General features: G+C 36.7%; 1 protein-coding gene across 1 annotated transcript in view; it reads left to right on the forward strand.

Moving 5' to 3' along the window:
- LOC123534788 (protein HIRA-like) overlaps window positions 1-23,170 on the forward strand; it is a 32,299-nt gene extending 9,129 nt beyond the window's left edge. The window contains exons 7-27 of the mRNA XM_053518921.1: window positions 205-365; window positions 973-1,140; window positions 2,053-2,103; window positions 2,444-2,500; window positions 4,197-4,267; window positions 4,586-4,691; window positions 5,016-5,162; window positions 5,887-5,972; window positions 7,166-7,403; window positions 7,886-7,986; window positions 8,811-8,946; window positions 10,995-11,090; window positions 11,625-11,782; window positions 12,234-12,395; window positions 13,187-13,245; window positions 14,109-14,211; window positions 14,824-14,943; window positions 15,670-15,833; window positions 16,685-16,776; window positions 17,181-17,321; window positions 17,751-23,170. Coding sequence (XP_053374896.1) covers window positions 205-365; window positions 973-1,140; window positions 2,053-2,103; window positions 2,444-2,500; window positions 4,197-4,267; window positions 4,586-4,691; window positions 5,016-5,162; window positions 5,887-5,972; window positions 7,166-7,403; window positions 7,886-7,986; window positions 8,811-8,946; window positions 10,995-11,090; window positions 11,625-11,782; window positions 12,234-12,395; window positions 13,187-13,245; window positions 14,109-14,211; window positions 14,824-14,943; window positions 15,670-15,833; window positions 16,685-16,776; window positions 17,181-17,300 — 2,396 coding nt within the window. The 3' untranslated portion in view covers window positions 17,301-17,321; window positions 17,751-23,170. The remainder of the gene's footprint in view (window positions 1-204; window positions 366-972; window positions 1,141-2,052; window positions 2,104-2,443; window positions 2,501-4,196; window positions 4,268-4,585; window positions 4,692-5,015; window positions 5,163-5,886; window positions 5,973-7,165; window positions 7,404-7,885; window positions 7,987-8,810; window positions 8,947-10,994; window positions 11,091-11,624; window positions 11,783-12,233; window positions 12,396-13,186; window positions 13,246-14,108; window positions 14,212-14,823; window positions 14,944-15,669; window positions 15,834-16,684; window positions 16,777-17,180; window positions 17,322-17,750) is intronic.
- The last annotated feature ends 372 nt before the right edge of the window (window positions 23,171-23,542 follow it).

Genomic DNA, 23,542 nt, shown 5'->3' on the forward strand with positions numbered 1-23,542 from the left:
TGGACCCTAGGTCTTTTTATCATTTTATGTATATTGCCTTACTATAAAATTGCAAGTAGAATTCATTCTTGGAAGGACATACACCCTTGCCTCAAATGTCTTCATTGTGTGAAATTTAGATACGAACAAGCTTTTCAAAATTCTCTGCAGACAATATTCTGTTAGATTGAGAGATGAAATAAATACGCATAATTTTGGTTGCAGAGCAAGTGTCTGTGTTGAAAGGTCATACAGGTTTGGTGAAGGGGGTTACCTGGGATCCAGTTGGCAAGTACCTCGCCTCACAGTCTGATGATAAATCTTTGAGAGTGTGGAGAACTCGAGACTGGCAGCAGGAAGCCATGGTTACTGAACCATTTAAAGAGGTTAGTTTACTTTACTTTAATGCAATAAATAAGAATGATGTGTTGATAGGACCACCTAGGTTGTTTAGTATGTGTAGTTGATAAAAGTATTGACAGTTTGTTCAGGAGTTTGCAGGTTTAAGCCAAAGATGTGTGGAGGGATCATAGGTCTCCGTGAAGCCTCCATTGAAAGTAACAGTACAGCCTTTTTGCTGGACATTCATATTAGGAACCTAGTCAGCTGGAAAGGATTGTTATAGTCCAACTAAAATAAGTATAGAAATGCTTACAGTCTGAGATGAACTAAAGTAATGATAAACTACGAAATCACTATTATTTGTGGGGGACTAGTTTTTGTGGATTTCATGGTTTAGTCAATCCACGAAATTTAGTTCCATTGAACAAGACTTGGTGAAATTGCCATTTTGACCAAAACAAATTTCTGACCTGTAATATTAAATGATTTAAACTCCAGCATGTAAAACAAACATCATAAATAAAATGGCTCTAGTCTTAAACAGAAAAAATACCAGTTTCAATAATTAGTTTCTTTTAAGCTACTGATTATTTGTAAAGGTAAAATTTCAGTCAACTTTTGCTTGAATTAGAAATGTTTTGAATATTGCAGTGTGGAGGGACAACACACGTTTTACGTTGTGACTGGTCACCAGATGGTCATTATGTTGTATCAGCACATGCAATGAATAACTCCGGACCTACTGCACAGATTGTAGAGAGAGATGGCTGGAAGACGTCCCTAGACTTTGTGGGACATCGAAAGGCTATAACTGTTGTTGTATGTTTATTTTTCAAGTCTATGTTAAGGTAAAAATACCGTTGTCTCTCAAATTGCCCAAAAAAAAAAAACGTTCGAGAGATCGTAGTTCAAGCCCTTACATAGAATTTCACAGAGTAATTAGATCAAACTTACTGAGAGTGCATTCGGATTTTGCTGAAACCTTGTAATAAGTATAACAGAAGGAAGACTTTCAAGCATTCCAAGTTGAAGTGAATGAAGTTGGAGTTACTTCTTAAAACATCTCAATCAAGTTTTGAATCTAAAAGAAATGAAGTCCTGACAAAAGCAAAATGTTTATTGTATAAATGTTTAATACTTTGAATGTAAAACTAAAGTTCACAGACTCTTGAAAATTAGTAGAAAAACGCCATTTGAGTCGCACTAGAGAAACCCAACAATAGTCATTTGCGCAGTCTGGACAGGATCCATGTTGTTCACTTTCATGCCTATTGCAATTAAGGAACGTTAGCAAACAGCATGGATCCTGACCAGACTGCGCAGGCTGGTCTGGATCCATGCTGGTCGCAAATGCACTTTGTTGGTTTTCTCATGGTGCGGCTAATTTCCTAAAACTCGCAAGGGATGAGGAAGTAGAGTATGCTGTAATGACTTAAATATATAAGTAGGGGTCTTTGTGGCTAAGGGGTTAAGGTTGCTGACTTAATCAGCTGCCCCTCCTCACTGTTGGTTCAGAACCTCTTTTGAGGTGTAGATTTTAAATGTGAGGAAGCCTGGCTCGCAGAAGGATAATGTCTAACCAGGTATCACAAAAGGATGAAATAATGCCCAGAGGGGCACACCTTGGTCTTCTTCATCATCGGAAAGCTGGAGAATTGTCATATGACCTATAATTGTGTCTGTATGATGTTAAACCCAGCAAAAATTAAATGTAAGAATTTCTGTTTGCAGAGGTTTAATCCAGGAATTCTATTCAAGAAGTTCAAGAAAGATGTGCAGAAGGTAACCCGTTTAGTTGATTTTGCATCAAAAAAAAAAAAGAAAACTGCTATTTGGGCAATATTTATATGTTGTAATATTTCTATCTATGCATGAGTTCTACAGCACTTGGCAAAACTACACAACTTGAGCCAAATATTATTCTGAGTGTGCGTATTTCACGACGCAAAGATAATCTCTCTGTTATACATCTAGACTATTATAGTTGCAAAAATTGTATAAATATTTTTTTAAGCCAAAGTGAAATTGAACGTAAAGCTATTAATGATTTTTTCCTCGCAAGAGCAGATACTAAAATGACTTTGGTACTGGTACTTAATAGATGATTATTTCTGTATTACAGCCCCAGCAGTATACATGTTGTGCTATTGGTAGTAGAGACAGGTCTCTCTCTATATGGGTAAGTAAATTATACAGAGTATTGTCCAGTAGATAGACAGGCTTTTTTTAGACGCCCTTTGAAAACGGGACTTATTATGGGAACGCCCCTGGCAGGGCAGGGCGGCGTCCACAGACTTTGTCCGACATAATCTTCTACAAGCAGGAGGGATTTTGATGAAACTTGGACATTGTTCACCACATGAGACGGGTGTCATACGCAAAAACCAGTTCCTAGGTCTAAGGTCAAGGTCACAGTTAGAGTCAAAGTCAAATTCAAGAATTGACTTTGTCCGAGCAAATCTTCTTCATGCAAGGAGGGATTTTGATGAAAGTTTGGCACAATTGCTCATCATCATGAACGGAGTGTCTTGCGCTAGAACCAGGTCCCTAGGTCTAAGGTCAGGCCACACTTAAAAAGTCAAAGATACAAGTATAAATTTTTGTCCGGAGCAATTTCTTCTTCATGTATAGAGGGATTTTGATATAACTTTGCACAACAATGTTCACACACCACGAGCGAGTGTCATGCGCAAGAACCCAGTCCCTAGGTCCTAAGGTCAAGTTCACCGAGGTCCAAAGGATTACAAAATGAAAACCTTTTTCCGAGCATTTTCGTTCTTATGGATAGAGGATTTTGATATAACTTGGCACAAATGTTCAACACCATGAGACGGAGTGTCCCTGCGCAAGAACCAGGTCCTAGGTCTAAGGTCAAGAAATGACCTTGTCCGAACATTCTTCTCATGTATGGAGGGATTTTGATGTAATTTACACAAGATGCACTATCATGAGACGAAGTGTCGTACGCAGTTTCCCTTCTTAGAATTACTTCCCTTTGTTGTTACATAATAGCTATATTTGTAACTATTTTCATTACTATCCGTAGGGAAATATCGAGACCACTTTCTAGTAGTACAACATGCATGCTACATCCAATTTTGAGGAATATTTTGACCAATCTCTACCCTGGTAAAGATTTTTGTGTGGACTTAAAAAAAATTTTGGATTTTTGGATTTTTTATTTTTTTTTTTTGGGGGTTATTTGGAACTTCCTTAGTTGTTGCTATAAATAACATAATTGTAACAATTTTATCAAATGACTGTAGGGAAAAGCCAAGACACTTTTCTGTGGTACAACATAGATCTTACTTTCCAATTTTATGTGTATTTTAAGGTATCTCTACCAGGTAAGGAGTTTTTGGTTGGACTTAGAAAAACAAAAGACTTACCATGATTACTAAACAACACAAAAATTAAAATTCAATTTGCAAAACAGGTGGCTAGAGTAAAGAAATTTGCTATGACAGGCATATATTGTGACATTCTGGCACTCTTGTTATGTTTAATTGAGTATGTGCAATTTGATATTCACTACATCAAAAAGCCTGTCTGCTTGGCTCGATGTGGCTAGAGCAGATCTGTGGATTTAGGGATATTGAGAAAAATTGGAGTTTGCAAGCTTTACGCCAAGTACTGAAACACACCAAACACTGATTCCAGCACTCTGTGTTCTCAGTGACTATTTGATAGAAGACATTGTCTGAAATCATTCATCCTTCATCTTTGATTCACTTGGAGAAGTTATCCAAGAAGTCAAGCAAACCAAAATATAAGAAAAGAAAAAAAGCTTTGGACCACAAGAATTGCTTGAGTCAATTTCTGTGCTCAAGCCATTGATAATTTCACTTTACTTCTGAGATATTTTCTTTTTCTAGTTGACTGCATTGAAACGACCTCTGGTTGTGACCCATGACCTATTCACAAACTCAGTTGTAGACATTTCTTGGTAAGTTCAGTTTTATTTACAAATTCAAGTTAAGTTTTTATGATCGAGTAGCTAAATCTGTCGACCTAGGTTTTAACCAACAATGTAATCATGCATGTATTTTTAATATGGATGAAAGTCAGATTTGACTGTTTGACCTTAAAGATGTCTTGCCAAGAAGTTCATTGTCTATAGTTAGTTATTGGCAGGTATGAGTGGGTTCATTTGAGGAACTGCTACTTGGTTGTAAATATTATGGTTTTGCTTTGAAGTACATCTAGCTGCATTGAAGGTCTTTGTACTGATCAGTAAAATCTGCCAATATAATGCATCTTACAGGGCGAGTAGCGGTACAGAATTGCTGTGTTGTTCCTGTGATGGGACGGTGGCCTACATCAAGTTTAAACAAGAGGAGATTGGTACACCCATGGGTAAATCTGACGTGGTAAGATAATTGCATGACATTTCACGGCTCTAACCAGGGTAATGATTAAGAAAAACAGAGAGAGAAAACGTGTAGTCTGTAAAGTGTAATTCTTAAGATGAATTGTCTTATTTATTTTTGTGTGACACATTTTGTACAATTTAGGAACGATCTTACAATACAGGTTTAATCTTCCTGATTGGCGTAAATTGTCAGCTAAAAATGATTATTATATTCTTTACTTGCAAGATAAAATAAGAAAATGCTGAATTAAAACATACCTTGTCTGATTTTGCAGTATGGCCCTATTGCAACAGAGGAAATATCTCTTGTATCCTATTTCAGAATCGCCTGCTTGAGAAGATATACGGTAAAACAATCACCAAGAGTAACATCAATAGTTCAGCCAGTCAGATCATAGAATCTGCCGATATACTTAAACTACAACAACAACAACTAAAAGCGATGAACAGCTTCCCAAAGAAAAGTCACGTCTGGTTCTAACACACTCTTATTCGACTACGCCATCACCATCACAGTCTTTCTAAAAAGGCGATGATATCAGCAATTCACCATTAAGGTATGATTTAATCATCTGCTCGCCCATCCAGCTGGCTTACGGAAGGTAGATGGTTCTACCCAGGTGCCCGCTCGTGATGAAATAATATACGGAGGGGCACCTAGGGTCTTCCTCCACCATTAAAGCTGGAAAGTCGCCATATGACCTATCATGTGTCGGTGCGACGTTAAATCCAACAAAAAAAAGAAAATGTTTTGCCAATTTTTAGTCAAGTTTTTATTTTTATCCAAAATTTTTACCTGTTGTGTGGTGTTTTGTTAAACGGCGGCCTGGATTGTTTAGTAGAGAGAGCTGTTGACTTACTTTTAACTGAGAAATCAGTGGATACGAAGTTTTAAAAATCATTGTGTTGACAGATGATAATTACCACGTTGCAATTCAAGGAGAAAACACACTGATTAGTTGTTAGTAAAATTGATGTGATATTAAACATAATATTTTGAACTCATTAATTTATGTCAATTTCAATGTTGCATCCACCTATAAAAGTGAATCCCAGAATGCATTGCAATTTTGGAAGAAATGCAAAAAAATATGGTTTCACAGTATTTACACCTTTCTTACATTAGAATTAAACTGTTGTCAGTTTTTCCAGTATAATGCTACTCCATTTGAATGTTGTTACAATTATTTCAGCCAACAGACAAACAGATAGAAACAAAGACAGCAGATGGTCGGAGAAGGATTACGCCAATATTCTTGCCGGTACAACCTGATGTAGGGTAGGTACTGGTTCATCGTTTGCTTTCTCTCGATGAGTTTCCAGTTCATTAAGGAACTGACATAGATTTATATGATCCGTCCATTGAAAACCAACATGTGGTAGGGCGATTCAGCATGGACCAGACACAGCCTAGCGCATACCGCCAGTCCCTGGCAGGCATCCATGCTGTCGCTTTTTAAAGTCTAATTGGGAATTGGAGAAACCGTTAGCGAACAGCATGATCCTGACCAGACCTGCGCGATAGCGTAGGCCTGTCTGGATCCATGCTGGTCGCAAAGGCCCACTATGTTGGTTTTCCCATGGCACGCTCATATGTCCCTGTTCTGATTGGGCCGCCATGATAGAGTTGTTAAGACTGCTGACTTTTAGACCATTTGCCCCTCGCCATTGTTGGTTCAGATCCCTGCTTGAAATGTAGAATTCTCCATTTGAGAAAGCTGTCGGAAAATTCACAGATGGTTCTACCCAGATGGCTGCCAATTCCAAAATAATGCTCAAGAGAGGCACCTGGGGCTTTCCTCCAATACTCTGAGCTGGAATGTTGCTGCATGACCTAATTTGTGTTGGTGTGTTTTAAAGGCAAATAAAACATCAGAAGTGTTTAGTTCTTACACATAAGTCAGTAAGTTTGTTTGTCTGTTGGGACAGTGATTACATGGAGCCTCTGTGACGGGGGACAGTGATTACATGGAGCCTCTGTGACTGGAGCATTACTGTCACAGAGTTCTAAAATTATTTGCCTCTCACCTCTTTGGTTCAGGTCCAGGTCTTGCCCAGGATGCCGTGTGAGCAAGACATCCAGCTGGTTTGTGGAAGATCAGTGGCTCTGCCCAAATAACATACTGCAAAATCATTTAATTTCGTGGGCATGGAATTTTGTGGTTTTGATCAAAACGGCAATTTCATGGGGATATGAATTCGTGGATTTCAACTTTTGAATATAAATTGAATGGGAATTTTACTTGTTCGATGGGATTAAATTTCGTGGATTGACTTAACCACGAAATCCATGAAAAGTAGTCCCCCACGAATATTAATGATTTCACAGTAGGTGCCCACTGTTGCTTAAAATAATGCCTAGAGTGTCACTTAGTGTTTTCTTTTACCATTGAAGCTGGAAAATAGCCATTTGGCCTTAGCTACATAATTATGATTTAAAATATAACAAAACAAATCATTATATATTTTCAGGGAAGGACCAGCTCCATTTACCAACAACAGTCTGATAAATTTTGAGACATGTAAGTCCGGTACCACTATACAGGTGGAGAAACAGGACAAGGTCACCCACAGTGGTCTCCTCTCACCTCCCCCTCTTCAGGGCAACTCCCCACAGGCTAAACCCTGGGGGGCTGAGACTACGCCAAAATCATCGTCATCATCAAAATCACCCGCAGGGGAGAACAAAACCATAGACTCTGTTGTACAGGTAACTTAATGTTTACTCTGTCTAAATAGTTAATACAATAAAAAAAGATCCATTGATAATATAAATAACTTGAAAATTAGATTTATTTGCTGTATTCTTAGTGTTCTTACTAATGCTGTGCATCTTTGCTCTCCATTCTTAAGATATGATGATATCTTAGATGATTTTATTTTTGCTAATTACAGCAGGTTACAAGTATTCAGTAAATTATTTCTGTTCTAATATGTCTGCTGATAATTTATGTAAAATAGTACTGTGAAACTGCTAACATCAGTGGCTCAAGCTGCCAGTCCGAACTTGTTTTTGGGTCCACAGTCATTTTCATCACATTTTTTCTGTCATGAATTGCTCAAAATCCTTGGATGAACTGGGTATTTTGCTCATTTCATTGTAGATGAAGTTTGTATCTTTTTCTGCATAAGCCTTAAAGTAAATGTGATTTATAGAATTAAGAAATATAATATGAGCTTCTATTTCTACAGCCATTAGCTGCACTGGACAACAAGCAGGATAAACCATCAAGTAGCAAACTTACTGATACACCAAAATCATCCGACAAACATCCAGCCAGTCATACAAACAGGTAATATATTTATTATATCTCCAGATACAAAATATATCGTGACTCTATTTAAGCCAGATATGTCCATCTGTTGGTCTGTCAATCTGTCTGTAATTCGTGTCTGCTGCATGTCTTCTTGACGGGTGGGAAAATTTTAGTAAAACTTGCATCAAGTATAAACCTCGTCAAGACAATGTGCAAAGTGCACAACCAATGTCACTAAGTCCAAGGTCAAGGTCACACTTGGATGTCGGTGGTCAAATAGCTTCAGTTCATGTACACTCTGTATCTTCTAATCCATTTTGAAGATGTTCATAGAACTATCATCAATAGTTCACCCCATCAACAGGATGTGCAGAGCACCTGACCCAAATCACTAGGTTCAAGATCAAGGTCATCCTTGGAGGTTAATAATTAAATAGCTCAAGTTCATGTCCATTCCAAGCTTCTAAGCTACTGGAATGAATTTCATAAAGTTAGCTTCAGTTATTGACCGCATCCTGACAACTTGTATTGTGCACAACCCAGGTCACTAGGTTCAAGGTCAAGGTCACACATGAAGGTCAAAGGTCATATCACAATATTGTACCTTGCCTGTATAAAAATAGTACTAATAACTATTAGTAGTAATTCTAGTTTTGGACTAAAGTCAAAACTTAAAGAAAATTCAAAAAAATTATTTCTGCTGTCATAATTAAATCTTTGGACCACGGGCAATAGTATCAACTATTGACTGGCAAGTAATTCGATAAATGTACACTATATCAAGTATAGAAAGTGGTAAACAAGTAATTATATATCATAATCTTTCTAAAATATGTGAAATAAGTGTACTTCTGTTTCAGTGAAAAAGTCAAGACTTCGTTGTCACTGAAGAGGAAACATGACAAAGATGAAGGGCCAAAGAAAAGGGGTCGTCCCAGATTAATCGATAAAGAACAGAGTAAACGAACTCCCTCTAATACACCGGTTGTGTCATCTGTAAGTATATACACAATACTGAGAATTATTAACCTTTAGCATGCTGGCAGCAAGTGATTTTGCCTTTGTGACCAGTGCAGACCAAGATCAGCCTGCACATCTGTGCAGTCTGATCATGGTCTGCACTGTTTGCTATTCAGTCAGTAAATTTTCAGTGAAATTCGCTTTAAAAAATAAGTGATACTGCCAAAATTGAATAATGGACCATTCCATTTTAGAAATATAGCAGGGTAAGGGTTAATAGTAAAGTGGAAGTTGCAAAGTAAGGCAGGGTTTAGGGTAAACCATTAAAAACCTCGTTTGCCACAGAAAAGTACTGGGTTTTCTGATCATTGGTAGCAGGGTCAAATATTATTATTATAAATATTAAATATTATTTATTTATCTAATATTCATATATTATATATATATTATTAAAATATTATAATATATAAATATTTTTTATATATTTTAATTTTATTTTATATAATTATGATTTTTTTTATATATATATTTTATATATATATTATATATTGTTATTATATTATAAATTATTTATATTATTTTATATTATAATTTAATATTATTTTTATATAATTATATTTTTATTAATAATATATATATATCCCAGGTTGAACTAAACACCCTTATATCACTATGAAGAATCCTGCCCCGAAAAAAACCCTTGAGGCTGACTGTACAGAGAATCATTGTTTTACTGGACCTCCGCCTCTCTAATGAAACCCTTGCGGCTGAACTTGTACAGGAGATCATTGTTTACTGGACCTCCTGGCCTCTAATGAAACCCTTGAGGCTTACTTGTACAGGAGATCATTGTTTACTGGACCTCCTGGCCTCTAATGAAACCCTTGAGGCTGACTGTACAGGAGATCATTGTTTACTGGACCTCCAGGCCTCTAATGAAACCCTTGAGGCTGACTTGTACAGGAGATCATTGTTTACTGGACCTCCAGGCCTCTAATGAAACCCTTGAGGCTGACTTGTACAGTAGAATCATTGTTTACTGGACCTCCAGGCCTCTAATGAAACCCTTGAGGCTGACTTGTACAGGAGATCATTGTTTACTGGACCTCCAGGCCTCTGATGAAACCCTTGAGGCTGACTTGTACAGGAGATCATTGTTTACTGGACCTCCAGGCCTCTAATGAAACCCTTGAGGCTGACTTGTACAGGAGATCATTGTTTACTGGACCTCCAGGCCTCTAATGAAACCCTTGAGGCTGACTTGTACAGTAGAATCATTGTTTACTGGACCTCCAGGCCTCTAATGAAACCCTTGAGGCTGACTTGTACAGGAGATCATTGTTTACTGGACCTCCTGGCCTCTAATGAAACCTTTGAGGCTGACTTGTAACAGGAGATCATTGTTACTGGACCTCCAGCCCTAAGAAACCCTTGAGGCTGACTTGACAGTAGAATGATTGTTTTTACTGGACCTCAGCCCCTAATGAACCCTTGAGCTGACTTGATGAAACAGAGGTTTGGCTGTGGGAGGTTGCACTGTATAACAATAATAAAAGCAACTCTACAGAAGAGGGTATTTTTTTGCTAGGTTTTTTGTTGGGGATAGTCGTGTCTTAGTAGCCGCATTAGCAGTGTTAAGAATTTGCTGAACGCCAGAGTTTTGTTTCAGGGCATGATGCAGATTAATATTCATGACTATTTTTAACCTTTAGCCTGCTAAATTTCTAAAATGGACTGGTCCATCATTCAATTTGTGCAGTACCATATATTATTCAAAGGGGTGTTCACTGAAAGTTTACTGGACTGAATAGCGAACAGTGCAGACCAGTCCGTGCAGGCTGACCATGGTCTGTACTGGTGGCAAAGGCAGAACCACTTGCCTCCAGCAGGCTAAAGGTTAATTAGCACATGGCATTATTAGTGAATATACATACATGTACAAGTACATGGGACTGAAGCGATACCATAAGTATCATTTTTAAGTCAAATTTTGTTGTCTCAGAAGTAAAATGCAATGGTTCTGTTGAATTTGAAATAATGAGTTTCAGTTGTAGTGCTTATCATTTGTTTGATATTTCTTGCAGCATCATATCGCAGAAAAGGAAAGTGTGCGTTATGTTCCGTCAACTTCTGATCTCATGTTACGTGTGCCAAATATAGAGAAGCATCATACAGTACAGGTATAAGGAAATATCTCTTTACACCAAAGGCAGTATATTTGCTGATTAGCCTAATAAACTAATTATGAATTCTCAAGGTTGCTAACCTTTTATCACTTACCACTCATTGCTTGAGATTTAAAACCCAGATGAGATGCAGATGTTTTACGCCTGTTGCTCTGTGGGAGGTCGATACTTGTACCAGATTGAAATATTGTCTGGATGAACACTTGAGGTCTATCTCTGCCATAAAAGTCATATGAAACTTAGTTCTGGAGTCATATGAGCTTTTGTGTCACAGCACCCTGAAAACTAATTTCTTCATTCTTTTTATGATGAATGACTTAGACTGAAGAAAATCTGGGTCTAACAATAAAATGTCACTTCGACTTCAAAAACGTTACGTCATGCATACATAGCTTTACGGTTAATAGAGAAGATCTACCTCGTCCATGAGGTAATGCAATAAAGAAATCCCACCCATTTTAACTTCGTAGGTCTTCGTTTATTAAGGTATATCCACATATTGTGAGATGTACATATTGATTTTCTCAGATTCTTGATGGGTCAGGAGATGGTGGATTTACCTTGGAAATAAAGAACAATATCCAGACTGGTACCACAGTATTACACAAGTTACAATGTATACAAGGTGGTAACACAGTCTGGGAGCAGATACTGGCATCACAAATTATAGCCGTTGCAGGTTCAAGGTAAGTATATGAATATTTATGTTATTAACCTAATATGAATTTGAGCACTACATATCTGACAGGAAACACAATATGTAAGGTCATATTTTGTAACTTTTCATGAAAGCTTTCAGTTCTTTTTGTGTAAAAGGACCCTTGCAAGGGAATTAAGGGAATATTGGAAATTGTTGGTAAGATTGAAAACTGGAAATGTAGTAAAAAGAGTTCATAGACGAAAATACTGTTGGTTTGATATTCCAGTAGCTATAAAACAAAAGATAAAACCTTGACTTAATGTTTTGTAAAAATAGGTTGAGCAACAATAGTAGAATTAATACCCTCAGTTTCTCAGTGTGAAAAAACGTTGATTTCAAACATGTAATGTATGGATTGTTTTCTATCATCGTTTAACAGTTTATGGCAGAAAGTTTTACAAAGAATTGTCCTGTACACTATACTGTGTTTATTTCAGGAACACATCATGTGCAGCCTGTGTAGATTGTTCTCTATCATTGTTTAACAGTATAGGGCAGAAAGTTTTACCAAGTATTGTTTTGAATTCTAAAATCTCAGTCCTAGATGTAAATGGACATTATGTAATGGCAATTTCTTCAAAAGGCAGCTTATATGTGTGGTAAGTTTTTATTATCTCAAAGAATGGTTGAAACACTGTTCAGTGGATGCAGGAACAATGGTAAGCTGACTGCTGTTACATTACTGAAATAGTGCATTGAAAAAGAGATTGAAACTAAACATTTTAACAAAACAGTTCTTTAATTAACTGCATTATAACAACAATAAACTTCTCTGTTGAATCTTTTAGGTATATTATAATTTTATAATTAGCTTTAACCCGCCTGCTTAGCTCATAGGAAGAGCGTCCGGTCTACAGGATCGCAGGGTCGCAGTTTGCTCCTCGGGCGGGCGTGGTGTACCCGTGACAATTGATAAACAACATTGTGTCTGAAATCATTATTCCTCCACCTCTGATCATGTGGGAAGTTGCAGTTACTTGCGGAGAACAGGTTTGTACTGGTACAAAAAGAAAATCCAGGAACACTGTTTAGGTTACCTGCCCGCCGTTGTATAACTGAAATACTGTTGAAAACGGCGTTAAACCCAAAGCAAACAAACAAAATAATTAGCTTTACAAGGAAAAATAGAAGATATGTAACTTTCTGAAGGCTTCCAGGAAAACAATTGTGAAAATTTAGTCATAAAAGTCTATCTAGCAATTTGCCTTCATATGCCTTGGGGTCACTTTATCTCATCTTTGAAATTAAATGTCAAGTATTTGTCAACCATAGTGATTTGTCAAGTGCAAAACTTGTCTCTTTTCTCAATTCTCACCAGTGAGAGGCGAGATAATGATCATACTTCAGTTATTTTTCATTTTGTAATTCCATGTGTTGTGTCTTCTTGCAGGAACACTCAGAGTTTATCATGTGTTGTGAAAAATGAACAGTTATCCTCGATAATGAAATGTAAGTAAATGAAAGGTAACTGTCAATACAAAATCAGTGAAACAGTTTTTCTTTCGCGTCTATATGGCAACATTTAATCGTAGTTAACTTTGACAGCCAATTATGTGTTTTTCTTTCCGCGAATTTTTGCATATTTTACTGACACTGGTCTTTGACTTAGAGAATTATAACAATTTCTATTCTAACACAGCCAGGTTTGTTTTCCTATTGAACAAAGAAGACTGATAGTGTGAGATTATTGTGCGACAAAATGTCATATTGTTATGTTATGTTAGAGTACAATATCATAGCATCAAATGTCATAGTGGCCCGCAGGTAAAGAAAGGCAAACAAAACTGGCAAATATTTGATGGATGTCATTGAGGATGATGATAGCAATCCTTAATATCTTGTTAGAATCTGAATAATACATATCAAACAGTGATTTTATCTTGAAAAAGATCATTTTCTTCCAGATGTGAGTTATTATATCACTTGGCCAGTGTCCTCATGATATGATTCCTTCACATCTGAATTTCAATTAATGCTTTAAATCAACTACAAAATCATGGCCGAGTGGTTGTAGTCGCTGACTTCAAATCACTTACCCCTCACTGATGTGGGTTCGAGCCTCACTCCGGGTGTTGAATTCTTCATGTGGGGAAGCCATCCAACAGAAGGTCAGTGATTCTACCCACATGCCCCCCCGTGATGAAATAATGCACGGAGGGGCACCTGGGTCTTCCTCCACCATCAAAGCTGGAATGTCGCCATATGACCTGAATTGTGTCGGTGCAACGTTAAAAACCCAACAAAACAAACAAACAACTACAAAATCACAGTTTGGGTATAAGGTACTGAATTGTTTGATGGTGCATTTTCAGCTGATGAGGATGTATTAAAGGCATTTGTGACAAGTGAAGGTATTCCTGTGGTTACATTATCCACTAACAAATCCTACTCCTTCAATCCACAGCTGGCTTGCTGGTATGTTATCTTTAGTTTCTTTTGATAGATTTAATCTTGTTAGTCCATGTTAGAAATGACTGTTCAGGCCTATTTTATCCCATTATGCCATGTAAGAAATGACTATTCTGGCAGATTTTATCCTGTTATTCCTTGCTAGAAATTCATACCAATTTTATCATGTTATCCCATGTAAGAAATGACTATTCTGGCAGATTTTATCCTGTTATTCCTTGTTAGAAATTCAGACCAATTTTATCATGTTATGCCATGTAAGAAATGACTATTCTGGCGGATTTTATCCTGTTGTTCCTTGTTAGAAATTCAGACCAGTTTTATAATGTTATTCCATGTTAGAAATGACTATACAGGCCTATTTTATCTAGAAATTCAGACCAGTTTTATCCTGTTATGCCATGTTAAATGTGACTATTCAGACTGCTTTTGACTGTTGCAATATTATTGATATATTGTGCAAAGGACTGTTGCAATACTATTGGTATTGCAAGACACTGTAGTAACACTTCTGTTATTGTTTATTACAATTAACTTAAATAGTATCACTACAATTTTTACAATAAGTTTGTGTTTCATTTCTTGCCAAACTTTCTTTAACTTAATTGTGTTTTGCAGGTTGTTGATAAATGACAGAAATGATAAAGTTCACAGATGTTCTGCACATTATCACAGTAAACCCAGGATCAGTACCTCTATATCAGGGACCCTTACATCATTACAAATATCTCAGGATAAGTAAGTCATCAGAATTTTAACTTAACCACAACATTTTTGCATGGACAGTACTCACCTCTGGCCTAAATTCATCATTTTACACTTTTGCTTGGTGTTATACATGGAAATATATTTTCCCCACAGAAACAGCTAGATGTTTTATACATACTTCCTCTAAATCATACGATAAATAAAATTGAGCCGCGCCATTAGAAAACCAACATAGTGGGTTTGTGACCAGCATGGATCCAGACCAGCCTGCGCATCCGCACAGTCTGGTCAGTATCCATGCTGTTTGCTTTCAAAGCCTATTACAATTAGAGAAACCATTAGCCAACAGCATGAATCCTGACCAGACTGCGCAGATGCACAGGCTGGTCTGGATCCATGCTAGTCGCAAAGCCATTATGTTGGTTTTCCCATGGCGCGGCTCAATTATGAATAAAGTTGCCTCCATGGTTGAGTGGCTTCTTTTGCCCCTCACTACTGTGGGTTTAGAACCTCACTTGGGGCATGTAATTCTTTCATGCATGAAGCCATGTGGCTTATTTGTAGAAAATCTGTTGTTATGCCAATACCAAAAATAATTTCATGTGTAGCACCTGGGGTCTTCCTCTACCATTAAAAGCTTGTAAAGTTGCCATAAAATCTAAATTTTGCTTTTATAGCTTAAAACAGAAAACAAGTAAATGAATAGTTATATAGATACACTTCTATGCAATAAAATATTTTGTGTTTTGTTATTAGAGCTCAGGGTACATCTCGGGGAGTGATGCAGACAGGGCCTGAAATACGACAGTTATCCACATTAAACCATCTAGAAACTCAACTCCATACATGTATACATCTGAAGTCCGCCACAGAATACAAGTTCTGGTTACAAACCTATGTTAGATATCTCGTTCAAGAAGGTATATGTACTTTGGCTGTCAGCCTGTCAATCAGATCTGATATTTCTATTTTGGAAAAGGTTGAAGACCTGCAATATTTCTTAACAGTGATTGGGGAAAATCTATAAACTTATTTTAATACTAGTATTTCGAGTTAGGCTTCTTAAAAAAGGAGTACTGGATCTGTAGTTAAAAAACTGATATTGAAGATAAGTTTAAAAATCCACACAGCTGGTTGGTTCTTCCTGATTTAACCAGTTGCAGAGTCATGCTCTGAGACTTGTCTACAAACTCAGATTTATAAACATTGTATCTGTGTATCATATATTGAGGCAAGGTCAGTGTTTTGCATATTTTAACAGTTGAAATGGTATCAAAGGAGCTTCAGTTGCCAAGTGGTTAAGATTGTTGAATATTTTAGTGACCTGTCCCACAGTGCTGTGGTACCTTGTTTGGGGTTTAGAATTCTTTGATGTAAAATAGCCTTCAGGTTGTCTTAAGTACTGTGGTTTTGTCCAACTGCCTAACTATGAAGTAATGCCTTGGAGGTGCAACTGGGGTCTGTTGCAATCATGCAAAGTTGCCATCTGACATATAATTTTGTATTTGTAATTTTAAACCCAACAAAAAAACAAAAGAAGCAAAGATAGTCTTTGCCTCATTTACAGTTTTGTACTGTAGAAAATATTCCAGACTTTCGTAAGCTGTTTACTTGATGATTTAAGAACTGAACAGATTGAAAATAAACAAAAACAAACACGTTTTGATATGTAAAATCTCTGTCTTAAATACTTATCATTTGGTAAATTTCATATGTTAGTGTGTGTGAAGTCCTTTTGTTCAAAATACTTTACAAAAACAATTTTTCACAGGTATTGAAGTTCGATTACGAGAAGTATGCAGTGATTTGCTTGGACCTGTCTATCAATCAAAGGGAAAGAACTCCTGGCAACAAACAGTATTGGTACGTATTTAATAATTTGTTATAATCTTGTTTAAGCTTTGTCAAGCTAGTAATATTCAGAATTACACTTTTTATGTAGGACAATTGTATAAGTAAGAATTTATGTCTCTAAAACTGGTACAGAACTTAACAGTGCCAAAATTACAAAAAATATGTGAAATTGTTTATAGTTATATAAAAGTACAGTTAACACATTACCACTTTTGAGCTTAACAGTAAAAATTATATTGCTCAAAGTTTGAAAGAGATTAACAAAATGCTTGAGTTATCAAACATAGAAAATATAAGGAAAACGTTCAGGAACCACATGAATTATTATATGGCTGAGTATGTGTACTTATACTTGTCTGAGTCTTATACTGGAATGAAATAGAGTAGAAAGTAAAACCCCTTTAAATTTACAGGGTTTTAACAAGAGAGAGTTATTGAAGGAGTTACTGCCCTTGTTCAGTGAAAATTTGAAGGCATTGCAGAGATTGTACACAGAATTTCAGGAGCAGTTGGAGATAGCAGAGACTGGCTGAGACCAGCTATACCTGTACCAGGTGTGTTAAACTTTTATCATTATACCTCCAGTAAACACGTTCGTAAATTTTCCATTTATTTTGAATACTGCATTTGTGTTTCATACTCATATTCAAAGCCCTGTACAGACTATCGTTTTTCAGTATCACCCAGACAGGTGTTATTTGTTTTCTAAAACCCTGTACTTACAGGTGTGTCCCACCTAAATTAAATGAGTACCTCCTGCTTATTATGAGCATGTTATTCAAAGTTAATGACAGTAACTATTTAGCCTCTGAGCTCCTGATAGAAAACTCATTTAAGGTTTTGTCAGGATTTCTGTTTTTCCGAAGGGATATTGTCTAGAGTTTATTCTAAATTTTCCAGATATATGTCAAGATTTCCGAAATTCACAACCGTCTATATCCTGACAAATATTTTCACATATATATTTAATTTAATATTTTCAGAGGAACTTATTCTTCAGTGGACATTACAGGCTTTGCTACATTTATTCTGCTGTATGGGCTGGAAGGCAGGAACTTCACTATTGTAGCTTACATCATCGAGTGCTCAACAATTTTAGTCTGAGATTAGTGTTGCCTGCCATATTCAGGAATTTTTTCGGAGAAGTTTTTTATACCAACTTCATCAGGACATCTGTGTAGGAGTTTAGTTATCAGGGATTTTATTAATCATGTGGCCACATGAATTGAATGCAGAGAAGCATTACAGTTACTTGAGAGGACAGTTGCTTTTGAGCATGTTGACTGCATTTGAGCCGCACCATGAGAAAACCAACATAGTGGCTTTGCAACCAGCATGGATCCAGACCAGCCTGCCCATCCGCGCTGTCTGGTCAGGATCCATGCAGTTTGCCTTCAAAGCCTATTGCAATTAGAGAAACCATTAGCAAACAGCATGGATCCTGACCAGACTGCTTGGATGCACAGGCTGGTCTGGATCCATGCTGGTAGCAAAGCCACTATGTTTGTTTTCTCACAGTGCAGCTCATTTTTTGATTATGAAGATGTTGAAAGTTGCTAGAATTGTTGTAGTAGCCTAGTCTAATTAATTGTTCAGAGGGACTCATTTTGTCACACTGTCAGTAAAAACTGTTGTAAGTTTTACATATGCGGGAAATAAAGAACATTTGGTTGCACTCCTGTAAAGTGTTTAAACATGTAATTTTGACTGCAGATTGTGGTTATTTGATGTAAAGTGATAATACATGTATGTCTTGGTCACAATCAATGAAGATACAATGCAATGTCACTCGCTCATGTGTAGATGTTAAAAGAGACTAGGTACCCATTAAAAAAAAACTTTGCTATTATGTATCTGTGATGAAAGCACGTTTTTTTTCTGCCTGCATTTGAATGAGTAATCTTGAATTTCATCCTTCAGAAACATTCTGTCACCAACTTTCTTTCCAAAAAGAAATAGGAAAAAGTGAAGACCAGTTGAAAGAAAATATGACATTCCTGCATATATTGATCCTAGTATGCACCTATAGCAGTATGTGACCCCATTTTATTGTAGTTAACACAGAGTGCAATTTCTGCTTTAACTCTTTGTTTTTGAAATCACAGAAGAACAGTTGTTTGAGGTTGCAAGGGGTGAACAAAATGCTCTAGTTATCAAGGCTTTTGAGTGATCCACATAATGAAAATAAAAGAAATTTGGTCATGGACCATTTTACTTGCTTGAGCAAGTGGTGTTTAACGCTTAGCCTGCTAAATTTCTATAATGAACTTGTACATCTTTCAATTTGGACAGCACCATTAGCTGTTTAAAAGGGTGTTTACCAAAAAGATACTGACTGAATAGCAAACAGTGCAGATCATAATCTACACTGGTCGCAAAGGCAGAACCAGTCGTGTCTAGCATGCTAAGGGTTAACTGTATTTGGTGAAGCTGTTGGGATTGAGATTTCATAATGCGGTTTTGAGAAAAATAGTGCTTGAAAAAATAAAAAAAGTTCTTCAGAAGAACTCTCTTTGAATATTGTCTCATATGTGCTATATGAACTGTTTTGGTTAAATATACTTCAGCTTTCTGCCAGAGTGAACTGTGGATTCTGCAGTCAAATAGGGCTCCTGTTTGAACAAACTGAATATTTTAAAGTTTAGAATGTATTTGGCTGCTGTATATTTATGCTGTTGTATGTTGTGTTGTTTGTCTTGATGATGGCCACTTTTTTGTAAGTACATACAAGGCCCATATTCATTAACATATTAAGTTGAAACATAGGACTTTAACCCTTACCCTGCTAAATTTCTGTGATGAACTTGTCCATCTTTCAATTTGGACAGTACCATTTACTGTTAAAAGAGGTGATTACCAAAAAAAAAAAATACTGAATGAATGGCGAACATCTGTGCAGGCTGATCAAGATCTACACTTGTCACAAAGGCAGAATCATTTACTGGCAGCAGGCTAACGGTTAAAATGCTAAATTTTCATTTTAGCTCTGCCATTGGCACATGTGAATAGGTTGCAATGAAACTTTACAGGAATCATCATCCTGCAACTTCTGATAGTCCAAGAAAATTCCAGTACAATGAATATGCTGTAGACAAAATTATGGCAAATTGAATATTTGTCATTCTTAAGCCTTAACTTTCAGATTTTTTACCCTGCCTATTTCTAAAATGGACTGATCCATTTGTTATTCAAAGGGGTGTTCACTGAAAATTTACGGACTGAATAGAGAACAGTGCAGGCTGATCTTTGTCTGCACTGGGCGCAAAGGCAAAATCAGTTGCCACTAGCAGGCTAAAGGTTAAAGATGTTATTAAATATGGGCCAAAAGTCTTGATTGTTATAACATAGATCTCAGAATGGCATTTCAAATTTCATAATATATTCTTTATGCTATGGTCACATCCGACCCTCACAGGATAATTTTTTCGTTTCAGTTAGTCTCTTATTTTAAGACGTTTAATTGGAATATTCAATTCATCACTCATTTCATGTCATTGATAGAGTTGAGATTTCCAGAGTGTAAATAGTAAACAACTTATAATTCTAAAAGAAAGCTTAAAAATAGACCTGTGGCATTTGTTACTATTGACACAAGCTAAAATGCTGTTTTAGTTTACTGTATACTTTTTCATATTTACTTTGCTAGGGAAAGAGTTGTGATCAAAATTTGCTATTGTGTACAGCATAGCAAGATGGCTACTTTGATTTATTTCAAAAGGCACGGTTTCTTCATTCTATTTATTTCATATCAGCATTTATATTTGTTACTTTACATAACTCCGTATGAAGTTATCATTTAGCCTTTGTTGTTTATTTATGATTATTAAATAGCTCATTATTTTTCAAGAAACACATTTTTAAAGACGTCTTCATATTTTTTGACAAAATTTGTTATGTTTTCTTTCTTTAAGGAATATAAATGTTTTGGACTTATTTGTAACGTCAGTGGACTACTATTATTTCTTTCTTTGTACAAAGTTTTGAAACTTTGTAGTCCAGTCTAAATAGCTAGCATTTGATTGGCTGTTTCTTAGCCTCCTTCTGAAATCAACCAATGGCATGTTTGCATTTCCAGACTGGTCTCCAAGCACAATTTTATAACAGGTGGAACCAGTTTAAATTGAGCTTCCAGTGTCTTCTGTACATGTATATAAATTATGGTCTTTCTATGTTGTTCTGTTTCATATTGCAGTGTGTAAACTAAAGGTAACACTTGACATTTTTTATAGCACAAAAGTGTGTTTACAATAATGTGGTGCCAGTATTGTATAGAATTGGGGCAACTATTTGCGCTTTATGTAAGATTTTTAACTTTTGTCTGTATGCATGAATAAAGTATGGATAATTATGCCCCCCCCCCCCCACCCCTCGAAGGAGGGGTATATTATTTTGCAGATGTCTGTCGGTCTGTCTTGCCGGTCCGTAGACCAATCGTTTTCCAGATGATATCTCAAGAACACTTGGGCCTAGGATCATGAAAGTTGATAGTCATGACCAGCAGATGACACCTATTGATTTTGAGATCAGTAGGTCAAAGGTTAAGGTCTCAGTGACCCGGAACAGTTAAACCGTTTCAGGACTGATAACTTGAACGCTTGGGCCTAGGATCTCAAAACTTGATAGGGAGGTTGATCATGACTAGTAGATGACCCCGATTGATTTTTGGGGTCACTTGGTCAAAGGTCAAGGTCATAATTGGTTAAATCCATTTCTGATTATTATCTTGAGAACCATTTGACCTTGAGCCTTCATTATTTATTGGATGTTTAGTGTTGTGATAATTTCTGGGTCAAAGGTCATGGTCAGTTAGGGTCAAATTTATTTTAAAGCAATATCTTGAGATCAGTTTGGCTTGCATGCTTCAAATATCATGGGTTGTAGATGACCCCTATCATTCTTTAACCTGGATCAAAGGTCGAGATCATTTTATAATTAAGGCTATCAGCGGGGCATATGTGTTTTTCAATCAGCTCTTGTTAACTTATTGAAGTGACTTATAAACAATAAATGGGCACTGGCAGAATCACTTGCCGCCAGCAGGCTAAAGGTTAAGTAATGGCATAGTTTGAGTTGGAATGTAACCAGGTAATGCATGTTATTGCTGTTTAATGAGTTGCTGATTATATACCTAAGTACAATAATGTGTACTGGCTCATTTACACCATCCGTGGTTAAGGTCACTGACTTCCAGTCACTTTCCCCTTACCGTTGTGGGTTCGAACCTCACTCCAGCTGGCTTAGGGAAGTATGGAAAGTTGCTATATGACCTATAATTGTGCCTGTGCGACGTTAAACCCAACAAAAAAAAAATTACATCATCTAATCATATAAAATCAGTTTTAACAAAAGTTTTAACATCATGGTAATATGACATCACACACAAATTTTGTTCCAGTACCGTAACAGTTACTGTGAGTGTTTCTGGATATTGGCATGGATTACAGGATTCTGTACTGTACAAATTTGTCACTATTCATGGTATATAACAAAATTTCTTATGTAAAGTGAATTTTATTTATACTAATTTGTATTAGCTTGATTGTGATGAAAGCTTCAAGCTTATTGGAACCACTTTTGAGTCAGCTTCTTGGAGAAATGGCTACTGGTGTCATATGAGAAGTCTTGGTCGTGACCCCAGTGGGGCTCGAACCCATGACCCCTGGATTGAGCGGCCGACACCTTATCCGCTAGACCACCGCTCCCCATTGAAAAGTGAATTTTAGAGCTCTGTTACAAATGGCAGTATAAATACACACATTGTGGGTGTTTTTTCCCAGACAATTGAGAACCAATTTGAACATCTTGAATAACACGGCAGTAATAAACTCATATACTCTGGTTCTGAATGTTGTGTAGTTCTTAGAACAGGTCAACAATGCTTTAGATATTGTCTTTTTATCAATGCAGAATAATTGATATATAAGTAAAATAGTTTGATTGCATGTGATTTAATTCGGAAATCAAGATAAGTTGTATATTAGTTGGCTAGCCTCTGAAAGCAAGCTGTACTTTCTGCTACTGTCACTGTTGTTAAAGCTTGTATTGTGTATCATTTCTTTTCTTATAAATTTTTAAATATTAAACCATGTCAGGCCCGTATCCAAATATATTTGACAGGGGCACCAGTCTAGAATGTAGACGTCACTGCCCAGGTGCAAAGCGTCAATAGTGGGTAGCAATGGGAGGGGGGCTCTGCCCATGTTAGGGGGGCCTCCCCCTGAAAATTTTTGAAATAATGGCATGAAATTGTAGCCTCAGGTGCATTTTTTGTCTAAATTTTGAGATAATGGAGGAGTTACTCCCCTCCTGATGGGGAGCGGGGTTAGAGGGCTCTCCTCCTTGAAAATTTTGAAATACAGGTATGAAATGGTGGTCTCTGACGCATTTCTAGGTCTAAATTTTGTTCCTTTGCCAAAATAGTAGGGTGCATCTTTGATGAGTGTAGGTCATTTCTCAGCCAACTGTGGGGGCACACGCCCCCTAGACCCGGCCCTGGATCCGGGTCTGCACGTCATTAAAAACATTTGTGCATGAAAATCATATGGAGATTGTATTGTATCAATGGATATCATTTTGCTGATTTTCATGAAGAGTTGATATTGGTCTTCAAAGAATTTAGAACTTGTGTAAAAAGGAATAGCAGTCTGTAGTAGATTGTTCATTCCTGTAGAATAAAGAAAACATGTCTGATAGTGCTAAAATTTATTATTTTTGTATGTCCCAATATTTTTGTGATTTTTTTTTTTTTTCAAAAAGTACCCAAGAATGGGTTTTG

This window comes from Mercenaria mercenaria, chromosome 12 (assembly GCF_021730395.1).
Source record: "Mercenaria mercenaria strain notata chromosome 12, MADL_Memer_1, whole genome shotgun sequence".
NCBI classification, from domain to species: Eukaryota; Metazoa; Mollusca; class Bivalvia; order Venerida; family Veneridae; genus Mercenaria; species Mercenaria mercenaria.